This window comes from Dendrobium catenatum, unplaced genomic scaffold, assembly GCF_001605985.2.
Source record: "Dendrobium catenatum unplaced genomic scaffold, ASM160598v2 fragScaff_scaffold_945, whole genome shotgun sequence".
NCBI classification, from domain to species: domain Eukaryota; kingdom Viridiplantae; phylum Streptophyta; class Magnoliopsida; order Asparagales; family Orchidaceae; genus Dendrobium; species Dendrobium catenatum.
In genome coordinates this window covers 46,515-73,432 of record NW_021319407.1, presented here as the reverse complement: position 1 = coordinate 73,432, position 26,918 = coordinate 46,515, and the positions used below count along the sequence as shown (strand labels likewise).

General features: G+C 33.8%; 2 protein-coding genes across 10 annotated transcripts; one reads left to right on the top strand and one right to left on the bottom strand.

Moving 5' to 3' along the window:
• Positions 1–175: 175 nt before the first annotated feature.
• Positions 176–8,852, bottom strand: LOC110116019. Of its 9 annotated transcripts, none has more exons than XM_020849442.2 (4): positions 8,589–8,848; positions 3,365–3,499; positions 2,809–2,875; positions 176–533 (listed from the first exon to the last, which is right to left on the bottom strand). In XM_020849442.2, the coding sequence occupies exons 1-4, from the start codon at positions 8,796–8,798 to the stop codon at positions 454–456; spliced, it is 492 nt and encodes a 163-aa protein (XP_020705101.1). In that variant the 5' UTR covers positions 8,799–8,848; the 3' UTR covers positions 176–453. The 9 variants fall into 9 exon arrangements, with proteins under 9 accessions (XP_020705101.1, XP_020705107.1, XP_028553327.1 ...); XM_020849448.2 differs by having other exon boundaries at positions 2,804–2,875; positions 8,589–8,847; XM_028697494.1 differs by lacking the exon at positions 176–533 and adding an exon at positions 1,473–1,811 and having other exon boundaries at positions 8,619–8,852.
• An 8,949-nt stretch (positions 8,853–17,801) lies between these two features.
• LOC110116014 (probable aminodeoxychorismate synthase, chloroplastic) lies at positions 17,802–23,826 on the top strand. The gene is made up of 12 exons (XM_020849439.2): positions 17,802–18,333; positions 18,599–18,730; positions 18,800–18,867; positions 19,048–19,112; positions 19,210–19,276; positions 20,221–20,499; positions 20,576–20,683; positions 21,115–21,354; positions 21,501–21,580; positions 21,699–21,786; positions 21,863–21,945; positions 22,638–23,826. Exons 1-12 carry the CDS (start codon positions 18,024–18,026, stop codon positions 23,782–23,784), a joined length of 2,667 nt encoding a protein of 888 aa, XP_020705098.1. The 5' UTR covers positions 17,802–18,023; the 3' UTR covers positions 23,785–23,826.
• Positions 23,827–26,918: the final 3,092 nt, after the last annotated feature.

Genomic DNA, 26,918 nt, shown 5'->3' with positions numbered 1-26,918 from the left:
TCCTTGTCATATGCGCAGTTTCTAGAATAGTTTGAAAAGTAAATTAGCCTAAATTCCAAAGTAAAGATTTTCAGCTCATACCAACTTTGGGCTGAGTTAAAAATGATTAATTATGAGTTTAAATGTGTTGAATGTGCCTGTTCGAGGTTCTCTATTATCATCATCATAATCTTCATTTTAACAAGAGCAAATTGTCAATTATATCCCAAAAGATAATCATTACAAGCTAAAATCATACTATGTACATAACTTCTAAAGCAATAATCAAAAGTAAAGTTTAACCGTCACTTTGAATACAAAGGATCTCATTTTGATCGGCCAAAAGGTATAAAATGGGCTTAAGTGGCCGGTCATGCAAAAGTGCATGAATCAAGGCAACTTTCTTGCATGAATCAAGTATTCAATCTGCATGGAAGCTTCATCCACATGTGGCTATACCCAAGGATGCATGAATCAAGGCAACTTTCTTGCATCTTCCTCAGCCTTTGACAGAAAAGCCCTTAGCATGAACCTTTCATGCATCCAGCAGTTTCCTTGGTCATCCAAAGCAAGTTCCAAAATGCCCTTTTAGTGGTCGGCCTTGTATGGATCAAGTCAAAGTATATATTGAAAAGAAATTATTACGTGCGGAGTTCGGATATAGCTTTACGGCCGGAATTCAAGGAAATCATGAAACTTTTTTTTTACACGTAGATTTTAATGTGTTTTTTATAGCTTGTAAGTCCGGGTGCAAAGTTACGTTCGAACTCTGTATGTAATAATTTTTCATTGGTTGAACAATGATTTTTGGTTGAATGCTATGTTGGATTGTTAGGGCCTCTGTTAGAGGACTGTTAAGCTAACATTTTTTTTTTTCATGGCCTGAAAATGTTGCATGAAATTAAAATTTGTAATTTTAGCCCTTTTTTTAAAAGTACAGGTGATTTGATCCCTGGAGATCAGAATATGTAAACAATTGAAAGTAGTCTGAATCTCTTGCAGGATATGAAAACTCCAAGCGCTTTGAGCATTCCATTATATATATATATATATATATGGTAATATTTTTTTTTGTTTACAGTTATTATTATGTTCTGATTATAAATTTAATTGGTCCGTTTTACAATAATGCTCTGTTTTTGCTTATTAATATGGAACGTATTTTAAATTATTAAGATAAATTTTCATTATTTGGATGCTTTTAATTAATCAATAGGGGTCTAAACTGCACAAAACGCTAACATGTAATGACTTCATTCGATCAATTGGTTAAAAGTATGCAAAGGAGTTGTGTGTAGGAGGGAGCAGAAACTGGAACTTGCCAGTATGCGCAGTTTCTAGACTAGTTTGAGAAGTAAGTTAGCCTAAATTCCAAAGTTAAGATTTTCAGCTCATGCCAAGTTTGGGCTGAGTTAGAAATGATTAATTATGCGTTTAAATGTCTTGAATGTGCCTGCTCGAGGTTCTCTATTATCATCATCAGCATCATCATCTTAACAAGAGCAAATTGTCAATTATATCCCAAAATATAATCATTACAAGCTAAAATCAAGCTATGTACATAACTTCTAAAGCAATAATCAAAAGTTAAGTTTAACAGTCACTTTGAATACAAAGAATCTCATTTTGATGGGCAAAAAGGTATAAAATGGGCTTAAGTGGACAGTCATGCAAAGGTCCATGAATATTTGTCTAGAATTCAATCTGCATGGAAGCTTCCCCCACATGTGGCTATACCCAAGGATGCATGAATGAAGGCAAGTTTCTTGCATCTTCCTCAGCCGTTGATAGAAAAAGCCTTAGCATGAACCTTCCATGCATCCAGCAGTCTCCTTGGTCATCCAAAGCAAGTTCCAAAATGCCCTTTTAGTGGTCGGCCTTGCATGGATCAAGTCGAAGTATATATTGAAAAGAAATTATTACGTGCGGAGTTTAGACATAGCTTTACGGCCGGAATTCAAGGAAATCATGAGACTTTTTTTTTACACGTAGATTTTAATATGTGTTTTTTATAGCTTGTAAGTCCGGGTGCAAAGTTACGTTCGAACTCTGTATGTAATAATTTTTCATTGGTTGAACAATGATTTTTGGTTGAATGCTATGTTGGATTGTTAGGGCCTCTGTTAGAGGACTGTTAAGCTAACATTTTTTTTTTTCATGGCCTGAAAATGTTGCATGAAATTAAAATTTGTAATTTTAGCCCTTTTTTTAAAAGTACAGGTGATTTGATCCCTGGAGATCAGAATATGTAAACAATTGAAAGTAGTCTGAATCTCTTGCAGGATATGAAAACTCCAAGCGCTTTGAGCATTCCATTATATATATATATATATATATGGTAATATTTTACTTGAGAATGATAGGTAACTTGAAAGTTGACTTGAAAAGACCATAATATTACACTGGTGTTAAAGCTTGCTAAGCAAAAATGGAGTCAAGCTAGCCGTTTGTTTCTTTATTACCGCATGGATGTACGTGATTTAGTTTTGATAGGCAGGTTCGACTACTATCTTGTCCTAAATGCTCTCATCAGCCCTGTATTTAGAGCTATAGTTCATGCAGCTGTAAATACATTGACAAATTGTAAACCCTTTTTAATGCATGCAAATGATGATGCAGTATTTATTTTGGATAAGCTCCACAATCATTCTTTCAATTCAAAAAGTTTGCAGGTAAGATGCAATTGTTCATTAATAGGAAAGACGGCATTTATACTTGCAATAAGCAATAATAAAAAAGTAAGTTAAAACTTCAACAAACAAATAAAAAATAGAAATCAAATTATAAATAACAACTGACAACATGCTCGAGGAAGAAGTCATGCCTTACTGTCGCTAACATCTGGGAAGGTTACACACTTGAAAACTTTGCATTTTGGACATAAAACTAATCCCACCTGCAATATATAAGTGAAGTATTAGTGCTTTTCTCAATGGCATGAGCTGTTTTGATTGGCCACACTTATTAAGAAAAAAACTAGTAAGGATAAATTATGTGGATATAAATCCATTCCCAATTGGCACTAGCTCGCGCTAGATATCGCTGAGACAATCACAGTTTACCAATGTCTTATAAGCTCTGATAAGCTGTGATTGGATTGGTACAAGGAAATCAGGTTGGTCAAAGCACTGCTCTTGGGTTTTGTTTTGGATATTGTACTTTCTGTATATGAAACAATAATTTTTTTTTAAAAAAGGTGGCAATTGCTTATTTTTATTTATTTTATATATCCATCACACTCTTATCATACTTGATTGTGAAATGCTCATTTTTACCACAAAATTTATGAGAAGAAACTAACAAATCTGACAAAAATCTATCAAAAAAATTATAAAAAAAAAAAACTATCTAAAAAACATCCTTATTTCCGCAGTATCAGACTTACAGCTTTACAATATGGGCAGCGACGATAGAAACGGCTACTACTCTCAGACTTCACATTTGTCTTTTGTCCTTGGCAGAAATCACAAATCAACCACCCAATACCATTACAAAGGTCGCAATTAATTCCAATATGCTGCTGCAGCAAAGTAAAGCAAAAATAAAAATAAAAATAAAAATAAATATTCAGGAAGATTGTGATTGCTTAAACTAGTATGTGGCTGGGGTATGACCCTGTAAATCCACGGCTGAATTCTCGGGAGTTGCCTCTCGCCACTCATGACAAATTGGCCATCTCCAAACCTTTGCAAGTTTGTTTTGTCTCATGGAAATTGTAACGACGACTGTAAACCTCTTGGTGATCAAAATGGGCTACACACTTACTAGACCATGGAGTAATAATGTAAATCCTGCTGTATAGTGCCCAAAATATCCACAAACTTAGCAACAACTCATGAGGGGACATCCTCTCTGCAAGGACTTACTAATTTTATCATGAATATAAAAATATATCAAAATTATTTTACTTTATTTAGCTATATCATAAGATTATTTAATTAAATCTACATTCTCTCTTATTCCTCTCCTCTCCTCTCCTCTCTTTCTATCTTAATTTTCCAACGACTGGCTTTTCTCTCACACGTTGCTGAAATTAACCCTATATGTAATCGCTTTTATCAAAAGAAGACTCCCCAAGAAGCATTTCCTCCCAAGTATTGCTGTCGGGTCATTTTTTATTAAGTTTTATGCATGAATCCATTCAATTTTATATCAAAAAAACCCAAGCAAAATCAAGCCATTCAAGTCAAGCCAATTCGAACTACTCAATCTCATACTCGTCAGCCTGCAAGAGAACTCATCTTAAGCAAGTGACCATGATCTAAGAATTCATCCAATACGGAGTGTAAAGTTTATTACTCGGCCCCAATGACTTCCTATCTATGAAGTCAACCTTGACAACTACTCAATGGGCAATATATCAAGATCAACTATTAATTAGCAACTCGGCTATTTGACTATCAAAGTATACCAAGCCAACGATTTCTTTAATTCTCAGCATACCACTTCATCAAGTAAAATCTTTTAACTAGGCAACACAATTATTTTATTTTCTCCTATTTTTCATATAACTATATATGAAACCAACTCTATAACACTAAAGTAACAACCTAAATCTATAAATAGGGGGTGAAGGGTGAGCTCTATTTATGAAATTTAATGCAATTTTCTCAAATTAAGCATACTTTAAAAAAATCGAATAACTTATTACTCTAAAATTCTTCTTCCTCTTTTTATTTATCTATTCTTTTTTCACTCAATATTGTCAATATAATTGGGTTTTGGATTTAACATCTTTAAAGGTGAGATAAGCATGGAGTATGCCAATAACTACGTGAAGTAGAGTACTGCGTGAAGCAGCACAACACCCAATAGTAGGAGAGGAATATGTTGATATAGAGAATTAAGAGTTCGAAAATGTTCACCAACTTGCTGAATTTGAGGGGAAGAGGACAAATGATTACGGGAGCATTGGAGAGGATGCAGAGAACCACTTCTTGAGTGGAATTGTTAAGGAAGAAGAGACTTTCTAGAGCTAGAGCCTTGAACTATACCCATCACTGATGAAACTTACAATCTTACAGTGAGGATTTGACTTCAACTCTTTGCCAGGAAGAGGGGAGAATTGAGAAGAGGCAGTTGCCGCTTGTCAACACCTTCTCAAGAAAGTTGGTTGCGGGTGTAACACCTCCTAAATCTGTGAGCCAATGCACTTGTTTTGACCCAGTCTGATAAGTGGAATTTCTACATTTGTCTTTTGCATATGCCTGTAAATGTTCTGGGTGTTTAAGCATTCTTGATCCATTTTGAAATGGTTTCTGGAGATCTGTATATGTGTATGAAAATATGAAATTTTCTTATTGGAGTGTTGCGACTTTCAGCTCTCCATCCGATTTCTGAAAAAATGAACTAACGCTGCGGCATTGGGGTCGAGCGCTGCGGCGCTGTGCTCTCCAGTGGAGTGCTAGGATGCTGCAAAGTTGAGCACTGCAGTGCTAGGTCAAATTTTTATAAAAAATATTCAAAAGCATTTTCTAAATACCTAAAATTTGTTTTAAGAAAGGGAGAGATTTTAGAGAGATAAAGTTGGATTTTGACAACTTCGATGAGTTTTCTATTGTCAACCCAATTCAAGAAATTATTTGAATCAATTTAGGTTATATTTCACCAATTTAGTTTTTAAAAAAGTGAGAATTTTGGAATTTTTTTAAAATTAAATTATATTTTCATAGTGCAAAAGTGAGAATAATTTTGTATCCGTAACAATGTTTAAAATTGCGTATTTGGATTGAGGCATTTTTCATTCGTGAGGCGAGGCGTAAGCCTCAAAATTAAAGATTGCGTAAACATAAAATGATAAATTTTTTATATACTAATGAGTGAATAATATTAAACATAAAAAAACATAAGATATGAAGTGAAATCAAAATATCCCAATAATAAGACAACATGAAATATAGTTCAACTCAAAATTCTATCTTTCCCAAATCCCAGTATTCTTTTCATTAATATATAATTCCAATTTCCAAAAATAAATAACAATGACATATCACATAAGAACTCATAAGTCATCAACACTGTCATCACTAAGGGGTTCTTCATTTGAATTATCATTATGATGAACTGCTCTCTCCCCTTCCTCCTCTCATATAGAGTCCAATGTCAGGCATTCACTTCAAGATTTATGTAAGTTTTACTATATATAGCGTGAAGCGTAAGCCTCATGCCAGTGAGGCGAGGCGGGCCTCAACCAAGTTGAGGCGCAAGCCTCATAAAAAAAACTCGAGCCGTAAGCACCGAGGCGTTTTTTACTGGAATTGCGCAAAGGCGGGCCTCAAGGCGAGCCTCATATTGCGCAATTTTAAACCATGATCCGTAAAACTTTCACCACAAACCTTTTTGTATGTTATAAATACACTAATTCTTGACATTTATGTATTTTTATGTGAAATTTTCACCAAAAAATATGGATTTTTTGACAATTTAGAAAATAATTATGGTGCCCAAAAATAAGACTACAATATGATAAAAGCTTTAAATGTTCTAAACAATCTCTGATAATTTGGTAACATTATGAAATTATGTAAATAGTGTTGTTGCCTATTATTAAGGCATTCTGTGAAATTCTAAAATCTCTTTATTTATATTTCTTTTACTACAATATAATAAATTATATACTTACCTTCTTGAAATATGACTCTAAGGAGATCTGGTATACGGTGGAAGTTCTGTTATAGTACTATATACATAGAGATTCTTGAGGATCTGAAATTATGAATATATGATATGTGCTAAGCATTGGATTCATAAAAGCATATTTTTTGATATGCTAGCATAAAGAGTCATAAGAGTTTATTTTTAACAGAAGGTATAAGGGCTTGAAGAAAATATATTATTTTCCTATTATGATGTACAAAGTGCTTGTTTATTGATTTTCAATGCATAGTCTACTTTACTTTTGATTTTGCCTTGAGATTCATGTCTGATCAAAATAATTTTTTGATGATATATCATGCATATTTATGTTAGGCTTCTTGGTCTCTTGTCTCCTCTCCTTAAAGGAGAACAATCAAACATACATCAAATGATTGCTTGAAGGAAACTTTCATGTCACAAGACTCTTACAACATTTATCAGGGAATCTATTCTCCGCAGTTTATATCTGCTATATTGTATCAGCCCATTCCCCAATCATGGAGAAATGCATTATTTGTAATCGACAGTAAACACTAATTGAATCATTTCAACTTGGTTAGACCCATACCTGTTAATGACGAATGGCACATCATGGCGCAAAGGTCCCTTTGGAGCTATGGCGCATAGCACACGGCGCGCGCCATTTTGAACATGACGCAAACTAAATAAATTTATAAAATAACAAACATGAATATGAAATATCATTAAAAATGAAAGACAAGCTATCATAATAATGAAAAACAATCATAACATATATAAGTTCGACTGATACCGAGCATATACATAGCAATACCGAGTGGTACTGAGCATGTACATAGCAGTACCGAGCATGTACTTAGCGATACCTAGCATGCACCGAGCGGTATCGAGCATGTACATAGCAATACCGAGTGGTACCGAGCATGTACATAGCAGTACCGAGCATGGAGTTAGCGGTACCGAGCATGTACCTAGCGGTACCGAGCATACCTGTAAGTTTAAATTCTTGTAAGAAATAGCCGTGCAAAACAACAGAGCTGTGCGGAACAGATGGCCTGACGGAGGTTGCGAATCGAAGTCAGCTGGTAAGATTTTTTATTGGAACAGACGAAGGAGGGGGCGGATTTGACGGAAGCACTACTCTGCAGGACGATTGGGCGAAAGCAGCGAATGCAGCAAACAGAAAATAGAAAACCCTCAACTTTGGGACAGATCAGTGACTTCGACTTCGGGACTACGGGATGTATTCGACAGATGCAACAAACTGAAAATCTTTCATGAAATTAGGGCAATGCAGTATAATGAATTTAAAAACAATTTGGCGTGCAATTTTGTGCCGTGCGCCATGACTCACATGTGGCACAAATAGCGCGCGCTATTTTAAACACATGCGCCTCGCCATGAACATGGCGCCATAGGTGCGTCATGACGCGCGCTATTTTGCGCCATTGACAACTATGGTTAGACCCATGATTTATTTTTCTTTTTTTCAAATTTTTCTATAAAAACTTTGGTGTCGCTTGGGACCCTCTCTTATCTTTGTGTGTTAGATTTTCGTATATTGCTAAGACATTAACTTTCTCTCTACTAACACGAATAGTCTTGCACGCTACGAACCATATTTGGGAATTCCTTGTAAAATTTGTGTGCAAGATTTCTTGATGATAATATTTCACATAAGCAAAATGCTTACAAACTATAAACTTAAAAGTAACAAATTTTTCTCAATGATCAAATCAGGCAAAGAAAAACCCTTACTTATCTTAAGCATTTAATGTATACAACTTCATCCATCAAAACATCTAATCGCCATTGACCATTACCGATGAACCACAAAACAAAATGTTAAACAAAATATAAGGGGAAAAAAAAACACAAAACTACAATAAAAATACTTGTACCAAACAAAAGAAAAGGAGAGTTCGACATCTTCTTCTGCATCCTTTTACGGAGAAATCAACTTAAAAAAAAAGATGATTAGATAATATACCGACCTCGCCCTTCTCCATCACGATCTCCCTTACCTCGTCACGAGGCTGGGTATCAGCTTCCCATTGCAAGGAACAGCGCATCGCCCTTACCCATCCCTTCCTCTCGATGCCCTTCTTCCATGCTCTCTCTGCTGCCACAAGTGGACGAGGTAGCAATATCCCCGGAAAACGCCGGATCCCACCATAACCTCCACTCCTCACCCACAGAGCCATCCTTCGCTGGGCTATTCAACTTTCCATCCACTCAAATAGCACGAATTAAACAAAAGCGTCTTTTTTTTTTTCCTGTTTTTTTTTTCATGTCCCATATTATTATCAGAATATTTTGTAGGAAATAACTTTATCAATGTATGTCATCAATTAAAAACAATGTCTTTCCCTGTAATTGTCGAAGGTATTGTTACTATAATGACCCAAATTTTAATTGATTAATAAATTCTTATTTATCATTTTTAAAATCTTGCATTTATGGAAATTTGGCTGGGAGCTATTTGACATTGTGCTGGTGAGCGCATTGGCACTTGCCTCTCTATTTGGAGTGCTCCAAGTGATTAGGGGTGGAGGCACTAGCTTTAGCATATTAGCGTTAATTTTTCTATTCTATAGTGTTTGGGGTCTGCGTTGTGGCACTGTGATCTCGAGACTACGGTGCTAGGTCATTGAAATTTTGTTTAATATCTCATTTTACTATTGCATTTAAGTACAAAAGCCATCCCCATAAGTCCTCATTTTCAATGCTCTTGGACGAGGAAGAGGAGAGAGAGGAGAGAGAGGAGAGAGAAAGTTTACCTCATGTCATTTATGTCTATCATTTCAGTTAACAAAGTTGTTCTGATCGTGTTAGATAATCTTAATCTTACTTATATTTTCAATGATTTTGATTTTAAGATCTCTCTCTCTCTCTCTCTCTCTCTGATATCATGGAAATGTATTATCTTTTGATTTAACGAACTTTTACTGTATAACTTTTGATATGTCGTAAATATCTTCATAATGAACGTCTTGACATGATCATATTGCAAAATTATTGGGTGGTTTTACAATTATGATATTGTACCTAAAATGATAAGAATAAAGGCATATTAGAAATGAATTAGGACTCATACAATTATTCTATTAGGCATGATATGACATGCATCTATTATAGTTAATCTAACATAACATGCATTTTGACGTCATGAGTGCAATAATAAGATACACATATTGATAGGCATACTAAATATATATTTGTTATAGTCTATGATACTAATATAATTTTCATCTATTACACATGATAAGTGCATAACTTTGTGTATGTGTGTATCTACAAGAAAGGCTAACTAAAGATGTGATTGATTTAGGTTGGCCAAAGATATATTATCTAGTAGAAAAAGGTGGGCCGGTAGACTTCTTTAAATAAATATTTGTGGTGTAATCCAAAAATATAATAAAAGAGAAGTATAAGAAGAATGATATATGATATGACTGATGGGAAGCGACGACTTGTACATGAAGCCACCTGACTTATTAACTTTTGACTTGTAATTTTTTTACTATGAACTTTGGGTAATTTTCTATAAATGATTGTTAACTTTAAATTAATTAGAAATTATGAGCCTTACAATGCTTATAAGGATTGTAAGTAACCAAGATTTGGTGCCTAAGAAGTTAAAGTTCAAGATATGAAATCCTCTTTGTGGCATCGTGGTGCCAGTGTAAACGATGCTCTAGAATTGAACTCTCAGGATTTTAGATTAAAAAAATATGTTTGGGCATGCGGTGTAGTGCTGCATCTCAGGTGAGAATAGTTTGAGATAATTTAGAAGACTCTGTGGGCGCACAGTGGTGTTAGGTTAGAATAGTGGCATGTGGCATATTACTGGAAATTCATGCATCATTTGAATATGATATTAAATATCTAATTTAATTATTATTACATTAGATTGCACTTTTCATTACATAGCATTGAAGCTATTATGTACTTAAATGTGGAAAAATGAACTCTTTGTTATATTATAAGGGACCTAAATGTACTCTTTCAACTCTATTTGTCTGATGTAAATATGGGAGGGATTCTAGTCTCACTTGTTGAAAGTAGGTTTGGGGGATTAAGTAACACTGAAAATACTCTTTCGGCCCCATCTGCATGATGCGATTGTGGCAGAGATTTTGGCCCCACATGCTATATGCAGGAGGTAAGGGAGACATAAGTGAAAATAAAGCTGTAAGCAAACATCAGGACATATACATTATAATAATTTCATTTCACATGTTGGTGTTTTAATGAATTAAGTTAAAGAAATATTTTGAGATATGCATTAATAAACTCTGAACCTCTATTTGAATTTTGTTGGAAAAGTATATATGAAAGTGAAATGCAACTAGATATCTGAGAATGTGTATTTTGTACTGCATCTGGATATTTCTGTGAAAGTGGTTATGTGGTTATAAAAGTATAAATACTAGCCCCAATATTAGGTATATACTGGAACTAATAAATTTAGGTTTTATTTATACTTTAATTATTTCTCAAGTTTATATTTTTCTTTAATTAGTTTCTTTGATTATTTGCATTGAATATTTATACCTATGAAGGGTGAAGGAAGGAGTCTACTGAGCTAGTTTATCTCACTTTATTTATTTTTAAGATTTTAGGAAAAGGGAAGGGCTTGATTGAGTAGAGTGTAGAAATAGGCTAGTGCTCGAGGTACTGATTTTTGTAATCTAGTTTATTTGTTCTAATATATACATTTTTTTTGCTATGGATTTTGTATTTATGTTTTGATGGAATTAAATTTGATTATTCTATATTTATATTTTGGAAATTTAGTAGCTTTGGTTATAGTTATAGGAGGATAAGTTAATTAATTATAAGTTTAAGTAAGTCCAATCCTTCCATTAGGTCTTAGGGCGTCATAGGTGGTCTTAGAGTAATAATTTGGAAGGATTAGAAATTATAACCAAATCTATAGAAAAATGAATTGTATGGGTAATGAGTTTAGAGTCTAGTATAGACTATTGTATGTTAATTGTGTTGTATAGTTGAATTCCTCTATTCTTAATTATATTAAAGTTTTTTGTTGTATCATGAATGCCTAAGAGCAAGAGGCAACTAATAAATAAAGTTTCAGTCAAGCTGCAATATATCAAAGAACTATCATGTTGATGAATTTTGATTCAATGATGTAGCTTGCTAGGTTAGTGGTTTGTCTAATGAGTGAGGCTCAGGGTAGAACGTATACAGTAAAGAGGGGGGGGGGGGGGGGGGGGGGGGGAAGAATTTTGGTGAGGTGGATAAGAATTTGCATTTATTTTTGAGGTTGAAGCCATCTCATTTTTAGGGTGTTGTTAAGCCTTAAACAGTTGAGGATTACTTGATAAGAGTAGTCCTTTGATAGTATACAGTGCTTGGAGGGAAAAAGAGTTTCATTGGTAGTGTTTTTTTAGATGGAGAAGCAGAGCACTAGTGGATAGGCCAACAAAGAGAGATATTTCAGGGCAAGTTGAATGTAGAGATCAGTTAGGAATAGCTCAATAGACTTTTATGAGTTATTCTATTAGGTCTGAGAGATAATTTAAGGGATCCATGGTCCTATTTAATATTAGTGACTTTTTTGGGCTCGTAGAAAGTTGAGGTTGATGGAGAATGATTTGATGTCCATCCATTATTGATGGGATGCTAGAAAAAAAGTTTTTGATGAGAACCTTCTAGAAGTATATTCAGTGGTAAGAGATCTAGAATGGAAGATGGTGATTCTAGGGGGGAGGATCGATATTATTTAGAAGTATTAGAGGATATGTAACTGTTAGCAGTGCATCTATTTATGATTTCTATAGGCAGAGACATACTACCCGATGTTATCTATATATGAGTATATGCTTTAGATGTGGCCAAGAAGGTCATAAAGTGGCACAGTGTCCGCATAGAGCGCCAAAAGATAAACCTGAAGATGGGGGTAGTCAAAGGAAATATCTAGCCCCTTCTAGAGCTATCAATGAGGCCTTTTTTACCTCGTAGTGGAGGCAAAGTTGGAGGAAGACCATTTCAATTATTCTGAGTGCAGCTCCAGTTCATCCTAAAGTTTACATTCTAACTGAGTAAGAGACGAGGGAGGCACCAGAGGTAATGCTAGGTATGACATACGTTTCTTAGCAATCTTATAATATTATTTTTTATTTTGGTGCCAATCATTCTTTTATACATGGGTGTCTTCTAGATGATTTAAGTTTAGCATGTATTTCATTATATCCTAAGCAATCTTTTAAATTTTTGACGAGGAATTTGATGTTTTCTAATGAAGTATGTGGGTGTAAGCTTGAAATTTTTAGTAGGAACACTATATGTTAACTTTGAAGGAGTTTGATGTGATAATAGGCATTGATTGGTTGAGTAGGTATCAGGCTCAGATCGATTACTATAAGGAAAGAGTGAGTCTATGTGTAAACAGATAAATGTTTTATTTTCTGGGTGATAAGAGTTATTTATCATTCTTAATATATGTATTACAAGTGGATAAGGCCTAAAGAAAAAGTGATTATGTATTTTTGGCCTATGTAAGAGATTTAAATAAATCTGTTAAAGATCTTAAATATGTTCTTTTAGTGAAGAAATTTCCTAATATTTTTTTCTGAAGAGTTATATGGGTCTTCTCCCCAGAGAGATATATAATTCTATATTAAGGTGGCGTCGGGTGCAACTCTAATAGTAAAGACTCTGTATAGGATGACACTTAGGGAATTACATGGAGTTGAAGATCTAATTACATGAGCTATTGGATAGAGGTTTCATCAAGCCTAATGGATTGCCTTAGGGAGCTCCTATATTATTGTGAAGAAGGAAAGATCTTTGAGGATGTGGATGGATTATCGGGAGCTGAAAAAATGATAATGAAGAATAAGCATCCGCTGCCCATGATAGATGGTATGCTTGATTAGTTGGAAGGAGTAACAATATTTTCTTAGATTGATTATCATCAATTGAGGGTGAAAGTTAATGATATAGCGAAGATGGCTTCAGCACCAGATACAATGTAATGCCCCCAGACCTAAATTAAAAGAATTACATCTTTTTATCATCTCTTTAATCTATCAGAGCCACTGATTTCATTCTACATCAATTAAACCCATGAAAGCATCAATATATACATCACTATTTAAAATCCATATACAATAATCATAAGTTTAATCTATAACATTCATCTATTACAACCCCTATGATTATGAAAAAAAAAAAGAATACAAGAAAAATAAATAAAATATGAAGTTTGGCTCTGATCAATCTCACTCAGCTGGTCCCCTGTATGAACCTGAACATTAATTAATGTCACATAATGAGCACACAATCCAACAAGTAATTAAAACCCATCTATACACTCAATACAAGATCTAAAGAATCAATATGCATGCTCAACTCCATCAATACAAAATTAGTAGTCATCAATATGAAATAAACTATCATTATCAATATATCAATAGAAATTCAAAATGATAAGTAAAACAAAAATTATATCAAAGAAGAATAGTAGTCATTAAAAGTTTATAAAGTAATGTTAGGTACTATACAATAAAGCATATTTTGATTGTCTATCAATTATATTCATGGCAATGATTCGATAATATAGTTTTTATTAATAATCATACAAGATGTACATGTATATCAACATGTCATACCAGTATGCTATATAGTGTATCTGCCCCATGCTAAGTTATGTTGTATCGATTTCAATGCTAGCTTTATCAATTCTATCTATGAGTAAGTTCTTGTGCTATCTTGTAAATGTAATCATGAATGTAATTATAAATAGCAATGCAAGATATCCAGCTTAAATGGAGACTTTTATGAAAGTGGTTATGTGGGATATAAAAATTTAAATGCTAGCCCTGAGATTAGGTATATACTGGAACTCTGATATATTTAGGTTTTGTTTAATTGTTTCATAAGTTTTTATGTTTTACTTTAATCAATTGCTTTTAAATGTTTGAATTGAATATTGATACATGTGAAGGGTGAAGGAGGGAGCCTATAAAGCTAATTAAGCTCACTCTATTTCTTTTATAATTTAGGAAAAGGGAAGGGACCAGTTGAGTAGAGGAGTGTAGAAGAAGGCTTATGAGGTCTAGTGCTTGAGGTACTGATTTTTGTAATACAATTTATTTATTCTAATATCTAAATATTTTTTCTATAAATTATGTATTTATAATTTAATGGAATGAAAGTTGATTATGCTGCATTTATTAGTGGCTCTGGTTGTGGTTATTGGAGGATGAGTTTATTAATTATAGGTTTAAGTAAGTTCAATTTTTTCATTACATCCCAAGGCATCACATGATTGATGAGACTAATACTGGTATGACTTATTCCTATAGGTTTGGCCTACAATACATGATATGATTGATACAAAAAAATATCATTGTGCCAAATGCCCTAACTTTCATAGTATTGTATGATATGTGTACATGATATTATTTTATATGATAAGACATGACATAACATGAGACATGCATAAGTTATATGATATAACATGATATATAATCAGATTGATACATGTATAAGATACATTATACAATGATATATGGTATGCATATACTAATGTTGTTACATGATATAATGATACATGTTATACATATATTAATATGATATATGAAATGCATAACAGCATATATGTTGATATACATGACATAACATAGAAATGACATTCATGATATTAATGATACATTGATAAATGCAAGTACATAAACAAGAAATATTGATACCAATGTCATATAGACATATACTGATAAATGATACAATCACATTGATTCACATGGTAACATTTCACACCACATTCAACATGATATAATGGGATATGACAGAGTTAGTGATAATTGATACTAATTTGGAACTTAGATTCCTATTCTGGCATATAAATGAATAATATAGATTACACTAATAAAAATGTTACATATATATTACTATTCACACTAATCACCATAGTTCATACTAATATGCTACTATTTATATGAATTAATATTATTTATAATGACTGTTACATATTCATATTGATTTGATTTGAATGATTTCATGCATATTATTTTAACTTTTCGTGCATTGATTGAAGCTATATATTTTGGTGATGTATTGGATTGTTAGATCATTATGTAGTTTACATGTTTCAGGGAAGGATAATGACCAATAGAGTAAGAATAATTCATATTTGCTAGCATAAGTGTTTTACTTTCTATCATTTATCCTTTGGTAGTCATGGAAATTATAATAAACTATTGTAATTGATGGTAGTCCATGGCTATTGTATATAATTCTTTTGGGACTATATATATTGATGAAGAAATAAAATGTTTTTTTTTTTGTTATAATAAATTTGTATATGGATGTTATTAGTGGCTCTAATATATAATTATATGATAAAAGATATAATTATTCCAAATTAAATCTTGGGACGTTATAATTACAAAGGACTAGATATTAATTGAGGATGATGAATTACATGATGGAATTTTAAGATATTTAAGGCATGTGATCTATCTTCCATAAATTATTTGTGGTTTGTTTGATTGTTCTATTGTAAGGAAAGGAAAACAAAGAATAAGAAGTCTAGTATTAATCTTATTATTGATATATGGAGTAAGATTTGGTGTCAACAACATCAATTAATTTTAATGATGATAAAGTGGGTCAAGTTTGTTGCCGATAGTAAGTGATGAGTTAGTGGTCATCGACGTTACTGTCAACAGTGTGCATCGACATTATAAGCAATTATTTGCATCAATATTTTTGGCTAAAGTAGGTGGTAAACTCAATGGGCACTGATGTTAGTGTTGATAATATGCATTAGCCTTATAGTCAGATGGATTATGTCAATATTGGTGGTGACGATGAGCGTTGATAATTGAGCAATAGTAGTTGGGTGATGATAATTGGGAGGCCATACTCAAGTGAAGGTGATCAATAGGTTATAATTGGTTGATGGTGGTTAGAAATTTATAGTCAATCATTGAAAGTTAGGTGATGATAAATGGGCAATAATAATGGGTGATGGTAGCTGAAGTTGTTGATCAATGACATTAAAAATCACATGGAGCTCCGGAATTCTTTAAAAATGTAAGCTCTCCCCAATTATAAGTCAAGACTTGAGCTTGAAGAACCCCTTTCACGTGGAAACTATGGATCTTATAATAGATTTTTAGAATTCCATTTTATTAAAATTGGTCAACATCCTAAAACACTCAATTAGATGGCTCGCATTGATTCTACTAATAAATTACTATTACTTATCATTTAATTACGATCATTTAATTGTCTAGATGACCCCGTAATTAAATGATCTTAGACTCATTGGATTCCTCTTATTGAATACTTAATTTGATTATAAGTACTCTTAAATTTAGTCATCCAATTAAAATGTTTAAGTTTTGGATTCTGATTGGAACTCTTAAGGTATTGTTAAGCTCTTCCCATCAAGATTTTTGTTTTGACTATGGGTTTGCTTAATCAAGATTTAAATGGTCTTGAATTTAATTCCAAAAGTTTTCAACTCAAATATTGTATCAATATTCCTACTCGAGCAAATGAATTTGGTTATGTATCATTTATAGCGGATATTGTCCTTTTCTTTTGGTTTTGGAGGCACTAATGTATGTCACTAGTTATAAATGATACAATTCCATATGATTAGGGAGACATTAATACAAATTAATAAACATAAACTATAGACATTAGGAGTTTGAGTTCGTGTCTATAGAATGCATTAGTCTTATTGGTGATTACATACGTCGATATTGTAGGTGATGATAGGTGACAAAGTTTGAGGAGAGGAGGCCAAAGATCAAAAAGCTCTAAAGTCCAAATAGTTGCTATCATTTATGCATCTTCCTTGATTCTAGTGGAAACTCCAACTCATTTCCAACGAAAAGAAAAAATAACAGGTCACATCTTTTAACCTTCTTGATGTCTTTATCTTCGGTCAACATCCCATTACTCTCTACTTCTTTTATATTTTTATTTTGTGTATCATCATTAAATCCAAGCCTTAACTGTATAGTTTAGAGCAGTTCCTTCTTTTATTTATGAAAAAATAAGACTCGCGTGCCATTTGAAAACAGGTAATGAAATGCTTAATGTCATGTGCAGAGAGATGCTTCAAACGCAAAAAACACAAATTTTTAATATTGAGCTGTTTGTCGTAGCTCAGACTCAGATGAGGAAGGAATAGTCTTCCTCCACGTTGCTCGAGGGTCCTTCTAAAATTCTGCTTGAGATATTTTGATCAATATATTTGCATAAAAAATAAACTGCCGTGACCAAATTTCCTCCTCTAAGACAAATGATAATTTTTATTTTAATATTATTAGCCGTTTCTCTCTTCCTCCTCTCTCTAAATAGGCGCGCTTTTGGGTTTCTTCTCCGAGTTCCATTGTCTACCACCATCCTTCCTTTGCAATTAGCAATCAGCAATAATTAGCATGACCATGACCATGACTACACCTGTTAGGTTCCGGCCATCGTCTTCGCTCCTCCCAGGCTCAACAGCCGTTCCAAACAAATTCCTAACATCAAGATTCACGTTCCGACCCGAAAGAAGGATCTGTTCCAGACCTCCGCCGGCGCTACGACCGCTCTCTATTCAGCGGCTGGCGGAGCACCGTTATGACGACGATGAACAGAGTGCTGTTGCTCATAATTATAAACAGCAAAAAGTTCGATCCTTGCTTATTGATAACTATGACAGCTACACTTACAACATCTACCAGGAACTCGCTATTGTTAATGGAGGTGCTTTTTTTTTTTTAATTATTATTAATGGTGTCCTAACCTATCCTTTTATATTCTTTTCTTACAACGACTTCGCATTAACTTCTTCATCATGCAATAATAGATAGCGAATTTCTTCCAATCAGTGGAAATTGATGGCTATTTATTTGCCTTGTAATAATTAAGCTTTGCAACTTAATTACAATACAAATATCAGTTTTGAAATAGATCCACTTTAGGCCTGTTTTTGTTTGTTTGTTTGTGAACTAACCAAAGTTATTTTTAGTTCCACCTGTGGTCATTCACAATGATGAATGGAGCTGGGAGCACATCCAACCTTTCTTATACAAAGAAAATGCTTTTGATAACATCATCATCTCACCAGGCCCCGGATCTCCAGCCTCCCCAAAAGATATAGGTAATAATTAATTTGATTTCTATTTGGCTAGCTAGCTGCTTTTATATATTTTATTTTTTTGTTGTTTAGGTGTATGCCTGCAAATACTCGCTCAATGTGAGGACATACCAATATTGGGAGTTTGTCTAGGCCATCAGGTGGGCTTCTAGCAATCATAATTTTTATCCAATCTTAGTTTTAAAAAGATGAAATTAATACTAAAAAATAGTTATATCTTGGTTTTATTAAAAAATTAAGGATATGTTTATGGTGAAAAAGAATTTAAATTATTTGACATACTTCTAGCTTCTTTTTATTCATAATTAATTATTTTGCAGGCATTGGGATATATTTATGGTGCTCAAGTTATTCATGCCCCTGAACCAATTCATGGACGCCTAAGGTAGACTCATTACAACTTTTTAAATAATCACATCATTACATATATTCAGATATATACCTTTGATTCTTAAAAGCAAGTATGTCTATTTATTGTACAGTGAAATTGAACATACTGGATGTGAACTCTTTAATGGTATACCGTCAGGAAGAAACTCAGGATTTAAGGTTAGTATATCGTAGCTATTGAAAACTACTTTTTATTAAGAACTTTTAGAATCTGCATTGCATTTTAAATAAACTTAAAGGAATGCCATCATCACCCGCAAAATAGCAAGGTTAGATATTGGGTAGCGGCACTAGGAGCATATCCCACCCCATTATATTGTTGGATTGGGTGACTTACTAATCATCATGCTTCATAAATCTCTCTTTATTTTATTATTTGGTATAAATATTTACATGAAATACACGTAAGGCAAATTCCATGAATATAAAGGAAGAAATTACAAATACGGAAGTGCCTCAATCTTAGGAGAGATTATTACGTGCGGAGACCAGACACAGAGAATCATTTGATTTTTCTCTGTGAACAGTAAAAGTGTAGTTACTATTCATCCTTGTGCTTTTAGTGTTTATTGTTGCACTTTTACTGTGCTATAAGTTAACACTTAGTCTTGATTGGTGCCAAAGGGATTTTTTGGCTATAAATTGGATTCACTAAAATCTTGCAAATAAGGAACAATAATTCTTTAGTATTAAATTTTAAAAATTATTTGACATGATAAATATAAAATCTTATTGAATTCTCCTAAATTATTTGAATGTGTTTCAAGATTTTGAGAGAAAGAAATTTTTTAACTTCATTCAATCTTGTGAATTGTATAATATTTAATTAATAATGGTGTTTAACAGGGAGGATTTAAAATCCCCAAAAATCTGTTCATCAATATTTCTTAAATCTCACCTAAAGTAGGATGCCAAACATCCCCAAAATATTTCTCAAAATTTTCGCTTTTTCACTTCGACAAAATTTAAGTGCCTGTGCTTCAAGAGATTCTCGTTCTATGAAAAAAGTATACAAATTTATAGCTTGGATATCATATTTTACTTCTAGCAACAACTAAGACATGATCCATCTTTTCATAAAACTAAATTAGTATCAATTGCAGGTCATGAGATATCATTCCCTTGTCGTAGCTGCAGAATCACTTCCCAGGGAACTTGTTCCTATAGCATGGACTACGTCTGAGGAAACACATTCTTTCCTTGGGACTGAACAATCTGACATGAGCCCAACTCTTCAAACAAATAAATTGCTACAAGTTGGTGATTTATCTGCTAGTGTTAGCTATGTAGGTTATAAAGATGTTACTAACTCAAAAATCATTGACAGAAATAAGATACTTATGGGTGTCATGCACTCCACTAGGCCTCATTTTGGTGTGCAGGTATCTTTCTGTACAATCTAATTTCCTTAACTTATTGTTCTTATAATTCTGCTTTTAAATTGGGTTTGGTACACAGTTTCATCCAGAGAGTATTGCCACTAGCTACCGTAGACAAATTTTTGAGAATTTCAAGAAGATGACTGTTAATTATGGGTTGAGGTCCACCTTGCATCAAGAACCAAAGGTAAACATCAACTCAAAGTTTAATTTCCGAAGAGTCAATACATATAACAATTCCTAGTCAATACATATAATTTGGTCTTACTAGAAGTTTATTTGTCATCCTGATAGTATTAAGTAGTGATATTGATCATAAACAGTTCAAAATTCCCTCACTCTAATTTTTGTCCAAAGAAACAAAAAGTTCATAGTATAACTAAATTGGTTCAAATTTAGTAAGTTTAGGTATATTTACTAAAATGTACACACTTAGAAAATTTAAAAATTATTTTGACCATTTACTCAATTTTCAAATAAAGTTAAAACATATGTTTGATGAATTGATGTATTTTAAATTACCTTGCGGAAGTGTTCTCCATTTTAAAAACTTTGGATTCTATTAATGTTACTTATGTTACCCAGTAGAATCATTAACCCAGGTACAAAATGATGCAGGCCTCTTTTACACCTAGATTATTTGAAGAGTTTAAAATTAACAAGTTACTATGTAATGGAGTTATAATAAGAGACCATTCAACACCAAAGAGTTTGGATGCCAAATATCTTAAATTGCAGTGGAAGAAAATTGATTGCTTTGCAAGTCAGGCTGGGGGACCTGAAAACATATTTTGCAACCTATTTGGAGATAAAAATGCTGAAAACACTTTTTGGTTAGACAGCTCTTCCACAGAAAAGGTAAATTATAATTTATTGAACTTGCATATATCTATACATAGAGCACTAGTTTTTTTTATCATTTTTTTTTCTTGAAGTTGTGGAGCCTACAAAAAAGTTATTATGTCCATTGTTGCTGGTAATTTAACTTAGCTCATGAATTTCAGGGAAGGGCTCGCTTTTCATTTATGGGTGGTAAAGGTGGTTCTCTCTGGAAACAAATGACATTTCATCTCTCTAAACACAGGTTTCTATTGACTTCCATCCATTTCACTTGGTTTAATTAGAACATAGTTACATGTGCGATTTAATAATGCTAGATATAACCAAATAACACTAATAAATTTCACTATAATGATAACCAGATCTGGCGGCTGCATATCAATTCAAGATAATAATGGATATGTCAAAAAAGAGAATATTGAAGATGGTTTTTTAGATTTCTTGGATAAGGTAATAGCTTCAGAGTTGGTTGCTTGCTTTACTGTTTATTTGTGATTAATTAACCCTCCTCTTTTATTTTAAATAGGAGCTTAATTCATTTCATTATGAAAAGAAAGATTATGAAGGGTTGCCCTTTAATTTTTGTGGAGGATATGTAGGTTATTTTGGGTATGTTCTTCCTTTTATTGTCTATTTAATTTTGTGTGATTGTTAATTTTTGCCTTTTTTCTCTTCTCTCAATAATAGTATTTTGATTGCTCAGAATTTTTTATGATTTATTAGATAAATTTGTTTACATATTTTTTCGAGGGAAAAAACTAATGGCTAGAGGATGTAGAATTCATATTAAGTAGAAGTCTTCCAGGAGAAAACAATGGCTATGAGATTTTATGGCGAGAGAGATTATTGAAGATAAACATGGTCTAAAAATAACTAGTATATAGACTTGGTTAGAATTACTTAGTTGAGGAATTGCCATGGGAAAAGCTGAGTTTTTAAAAATACTTGTTGGTATTATATAGGTTTTTTGTAGAAAAAGTCATCTCACATGCACCCTAATAAACAAAGAAAATTTTCTTGCAGTTGTTTTTTTTTTGTCTGGGGTTTTTTTTTTTTTTTTGTAGTGAAGTTTGTTAGGAATGGACAAATTTCTCAACTGTTAATAGCTTTAGTAGTACTGAAAAGAATTGCACATAATTCAATAGTCCTTTTTTTATGACAAAATCTAACTTGGCTTATCCCATAACCTGCAATACTTAGTATTAGGTAGATCCAACTATTAATTATTTATTGTATCCCTTATTTACTGCTTGTTGTTAGAAACTTGCATACAATTTCTAATAATTTTTCTCCGCATACAGGTATGATCTAAAAATTGAATGTGGTGCCACATCTAATAGCCACAAGTCTGTAGCCCCTGATGCTTGCTTCTTCTTTGCTGACAACCTACTTGTTATTGATCATAGCAATGATGATGTTTATATTCTACAAGTACATGATTCGAGTAACTTGGGAACTAAGTTGAAATCACCAAAAGGTTTCGATGAGGAACCATGGTTGAACAAAATTGAAAAGAAACTATTTAGTTTAAAAAGTCCTACAAAAGTGTTTAACATCCAAAAATCACAAGCAGGGCTGTCAATCCCATATAACAGAAGCTTTGTTGTAGACAAATCAAAGCATCAATACATGAAAGATGTGGAAAAGTGTTTAGAATTAATTAGAGATGGAGAAAGCTATGAGCTATGTCTGACAACACAGGCAAGAATGAGAGTGGTAAACACAGATACTCTGAACTTTTATCTTAAATTGAGAAAGAAAAATCCAGCTCCATATGCAGCTTGGATGAATTTTTCAATGGAAGAATTATGCATTTGTAGCTCCTCTCCTGAAAGATTTCTACAGCTAGATGAAAATGGAGTGCTTGAAGCAAAGCCAATTAAAGGTACAATGGCTAGAGGCACGACAACAGAGGAGGATGAGTGTTTAAGACTGCAACTTCAATATAGTGAGAAGAACCAAGCTGAAAATCTCATGATTGTTGATCTATTGAGAAATGATCTTGGTCGGGTTTGCGAACCAGGTAGTGACTGTGTGCCTAAACTAATGGAAGTTCAGTCTTATGCAACTGTCCACACTATGGTTAGCACAATCCAAGGGAAGAAGAAATCGAACACAAGTGTTGTTGATTGCATCAAAGCCGCCTTCCCTGGAGGTTCAATGACAGGAGCTCCAAAGCTAAGATCTATGGAACTGCTTGACTCTATTGAGAGTTCATCAAGAGGTGTATACTCGGGTTCCATAGGATTCATCTCATATAACCAACGATTTGATCTTAATATAGTGATTAGAACCATTGTTATACACAAAGGAGAAGCATCCATTGGAGCTGGAGGGGCAATCATAGCTTTGTCTGATCCAGAAGACGAGTATGAGGAAATGTTGCTTAAAGCAAAGGCTCCAATTCAAACCGTGGAAGATTGTTGTAGAGGTTTACATTATACATAGATAATGCAAGTTATAACTATTTTGCCTTTTTTTTTATTTTTTTTGGGGGGGGGGGGCGGGGGAGGGGGATATATATTCTTGTTCTTTAGTGGCTAACCATTGCTCAATTACAATGGTAGAGGCCATGGATATGATAAGATGTAGCATTGATGTTTAACGTTGTGCCTTGTAGCTTGATTTATTTGTGAATGATAAAGCAATTCAACAACTTCTTTTGAAAAGAGTTTCACTTTCTCATAACTATTACTCCCCTAGAAAACTACCACAAGGACTTGGAGACTTGGGTTTCGTTTGGGATGACTTTTTTGTTGCTTCTTAAAACAGCTTTTTAGTACAAATATTAAAATTTTTATACTAGAAAGCTGCTTTAAAAAGCAATAAAAAAGCTGTCCCAAATGAAGCCTTAGTTGGAGTTAAGAGCTTCTTTGGTTGCTTGTAACTTTTTTTAAAACATGATATTTTCATTTCACTGACTTTATGAGTGAAAATTAAATCAACACATTATTGAGGAGATTTTTAAGAGGGTCAGTGGATTTTAAAATTGATTTTAATTTTTAATTACATTGAACCAACTGATTAATCTAACAAATAATATCTTTTTGGTTTCAAGCTACCAAATGAGCCCTAAAGGAAATATGTACTTCTCAAATAAGGTGATTAGTTATGGGGATTTTAGAGAGATTTCTTTGAAGTTTTAGTGTAGCTTTCTCTTTTTTATGGAAAGAATTGGTACCACTAATGTTTCATATGTTTTCTCTAAAATAAGAACAAAACTCTAAAGCTTTAACATAACATATCCAAGTATACAAGTTCAAATCATTAATTTTAAATTAACAAGTTCAAATCAATAAACTCTTGCCAACAAATCAAAATCAAATATAATTCAACAAGTCATCAATTTTAGCGCTATCTTTGTCATACCTATAGAAATTATAAATCTAAACAACATAGCACTCATTAAACCATGGATTCAAAATACAAACATAATAAGGCCAGTACATAAGCCATGTGATGAGGACATCGGACGATATTGACGAGTCTATCAGCGTAGGAATCATAAATCGATGGCTACGATTCACAATAGTTATTTTTGATGTATTTATGTATTGTAGTTTATTTACTAATTATGATTGCACCCTTTCTTTTGAGTGTGTTTGAGTTGTAGCCCAAGGGGAATTTGAGTCATTGTTATTTTATTTGATAGGCCTATATATTGTGGCCTCTTCTATTGTAATGGGATGAAGAATGATTACTAATGAAAATTCAGCTTTCTTATTCTTGATCTCTTTGTGAGTTTTTGAGAGGAGAAACCCTAAAAGAGGGTCACGCATCACCCGTCAGCCGCTGGTAGATTCTGAGACTCACGATTAGTACTCGTAGTATTTTCTTATCGTTTCTTCCATTTCCCTACATCCGGCCACCTCTTCTTCCCCAAACACCCGCCGGCCACTTCAAGTTCTCAAGCCATCGGTCAATCTCAACAAGATCCCTTCCACTTAACCTACATCCCTTCCTCAGCCAAACGCCACCCAAACTCCAAACCCTAACCGCCGGCGTTTCCCTCCCATGGATCCAAAATTGATTGTCTTACCTCTTTCCAAAAGTGGAGCATGAAGATTAGGAGAGAACTCCAATTCAAAATCTGATTTCAAATTTATATTTTGAATTCTTTCCTAAATTGACATAATCCATATTAGGAAAGTGCTCAATTCCTGAATCTAATTTACTTAGCACAACCCCTTGGCCGCTAGCTTGAAGCCTCCAAACCCCGCCCTTTCTCTCCCTAACCCGCCACCCTCACCACCTACCTAAGCCGCCAACCTCCTCTCATCCACCCGCTGTCGGTTTCCCCAAGCCCTTCACTGTCGGCCTCCCCTAGCCTCCACTAGCCGCGGGCCCCTCCCTACCATGACCCTTGAATTTTGAATTTCTAATTTCAAATCAATCTTAATTACTTTCCTAATTTATCCCTCCATTAATTTGGAAAGTTGCCTCATTTGAATTCAAATTATATTGGAATTTCAAAACTTTCCCTATTAACCAACTTAAATTAGGAAACCTCTCAATTACATTAAATCTGAAATCAATTTCAGATTTAATAACAATCCCTAATTAAATCCTTCCTGAGACCATATATCGAACCTAGACACATCCAAGCCCCCCCTATGGCTGGCCTCTATATGGCTCTTCTCTCTCTCCAATTCTCCATTAATTCACATTAAATATTCCCCTTAATCTCCTCCTAACCATCGACCCCATTATAGGCCAAATTGGGATAATTTTGAAATTCAAATTGATCCCTCCCTCTCTTAGTAAAATCTTAATTTAACTTCAGATTTTCTAAACCCCTCCTTCCACCCCACTAGACCTAACCCTAGATGCCCCCTCCTTTTTCCCTTCTCCACCCCAATTCTCTAACACCCCCCCCCCCCCCCCCCCCCCCCCCCCCCCCCCCCCCAGTTCTCCTTCTCCTTTCCCATCGTCAGTTCCCCTTTAAGGCCACGAAGAACGAAGAGGCTCCTCCTAGTCCATGGATGGTGGATTCCGACATTGATCTCAGGTTTGCATATAATAACCAAGGAAGGATGAACATTCCACGATCCACCTTCTTTGATTTGAACTTGAACGTCGACGACTCCATGGAAGACTACATTGACCGCATCACCTTCACGTTGGCACTGACAATTGAGGAGCACCTCCTAATCAAATCGTGGTTGATTATGGGATGCCCACCAATCCATCTGTCGCTGGCAACCTTTCCATTGATCAACAAAGATCTTAGGCGTCTTCTTCCTGGTGGTGATCTCTTTTCTAGTGTCGAGTATCTTCTTTCGCTAATCCCACGAGTGAATGAGTGAGAAGGTCCTCAAGGTGAAACCTCTCATTATTAAATTGTGGATTTTTGTTATACTCTCACAAAAGTTACTCTTACCTTTGGAGTTTGATTGAATTGTCTTGTTAATCTAACGTGCACTTCTTTGCCTAAGCAAGTTGAAACTATGAATTCCTATAATTTTTCTTTGTTGTGAATGATAACTTTATATTGGAAAGCTTCCAACAACTGCTCTTATTAATTTCTTGCTAACTCTTGGTAGTTTCACATCATCTTGGTATCAGAGCATGGTTAGCATGTG

Bases quoted from the DNA above. Each gene is read 5' to 3' on its own strand.
- LOC110116019 (XM_028697492.1), bottom strand. From the start codon at position 8,798: ATGGCTCTGTGGGTGAGGAGTGGAGGTTATGGTGGGATCCGGCGTTTT. The intron at 3,500-8,588 runs GTCGGTATATTA...ACTTTGCTGCAG, and splicing joins TCGTGATGGAGAAGGGCGAG to CAGCATATTGGAATTAATTG. The intron at 1,812-2,808 runs GTAAGGCATGAC...TGGATGACCAAG, and splicing joins CTTCCCAGATGTTAGCGACA to GAGACTGCTGGATGCATGGA.
- LOC110116014 (XM_020849439.2), top strand. From the start codon at position 18,024: ATGACCATGACCATGACTACACCTGTTAGGTTCCGGCCATCGTCTTCG. The intron at 18,731-18,799 runs GTAATAATTAAT...TTTGTTGTTTAG, and splicing joins AGCCTCCCCAAAAGATATAG to GTGTATGCCTGCAAATACTC. The intron at 20,684-21,114 runs GTAAACATCAAC...AAAATGATGCAG, and splicing joins CCTTGCATCAAGAACCAAAG to GCCTCTTTTACACCTAGATT.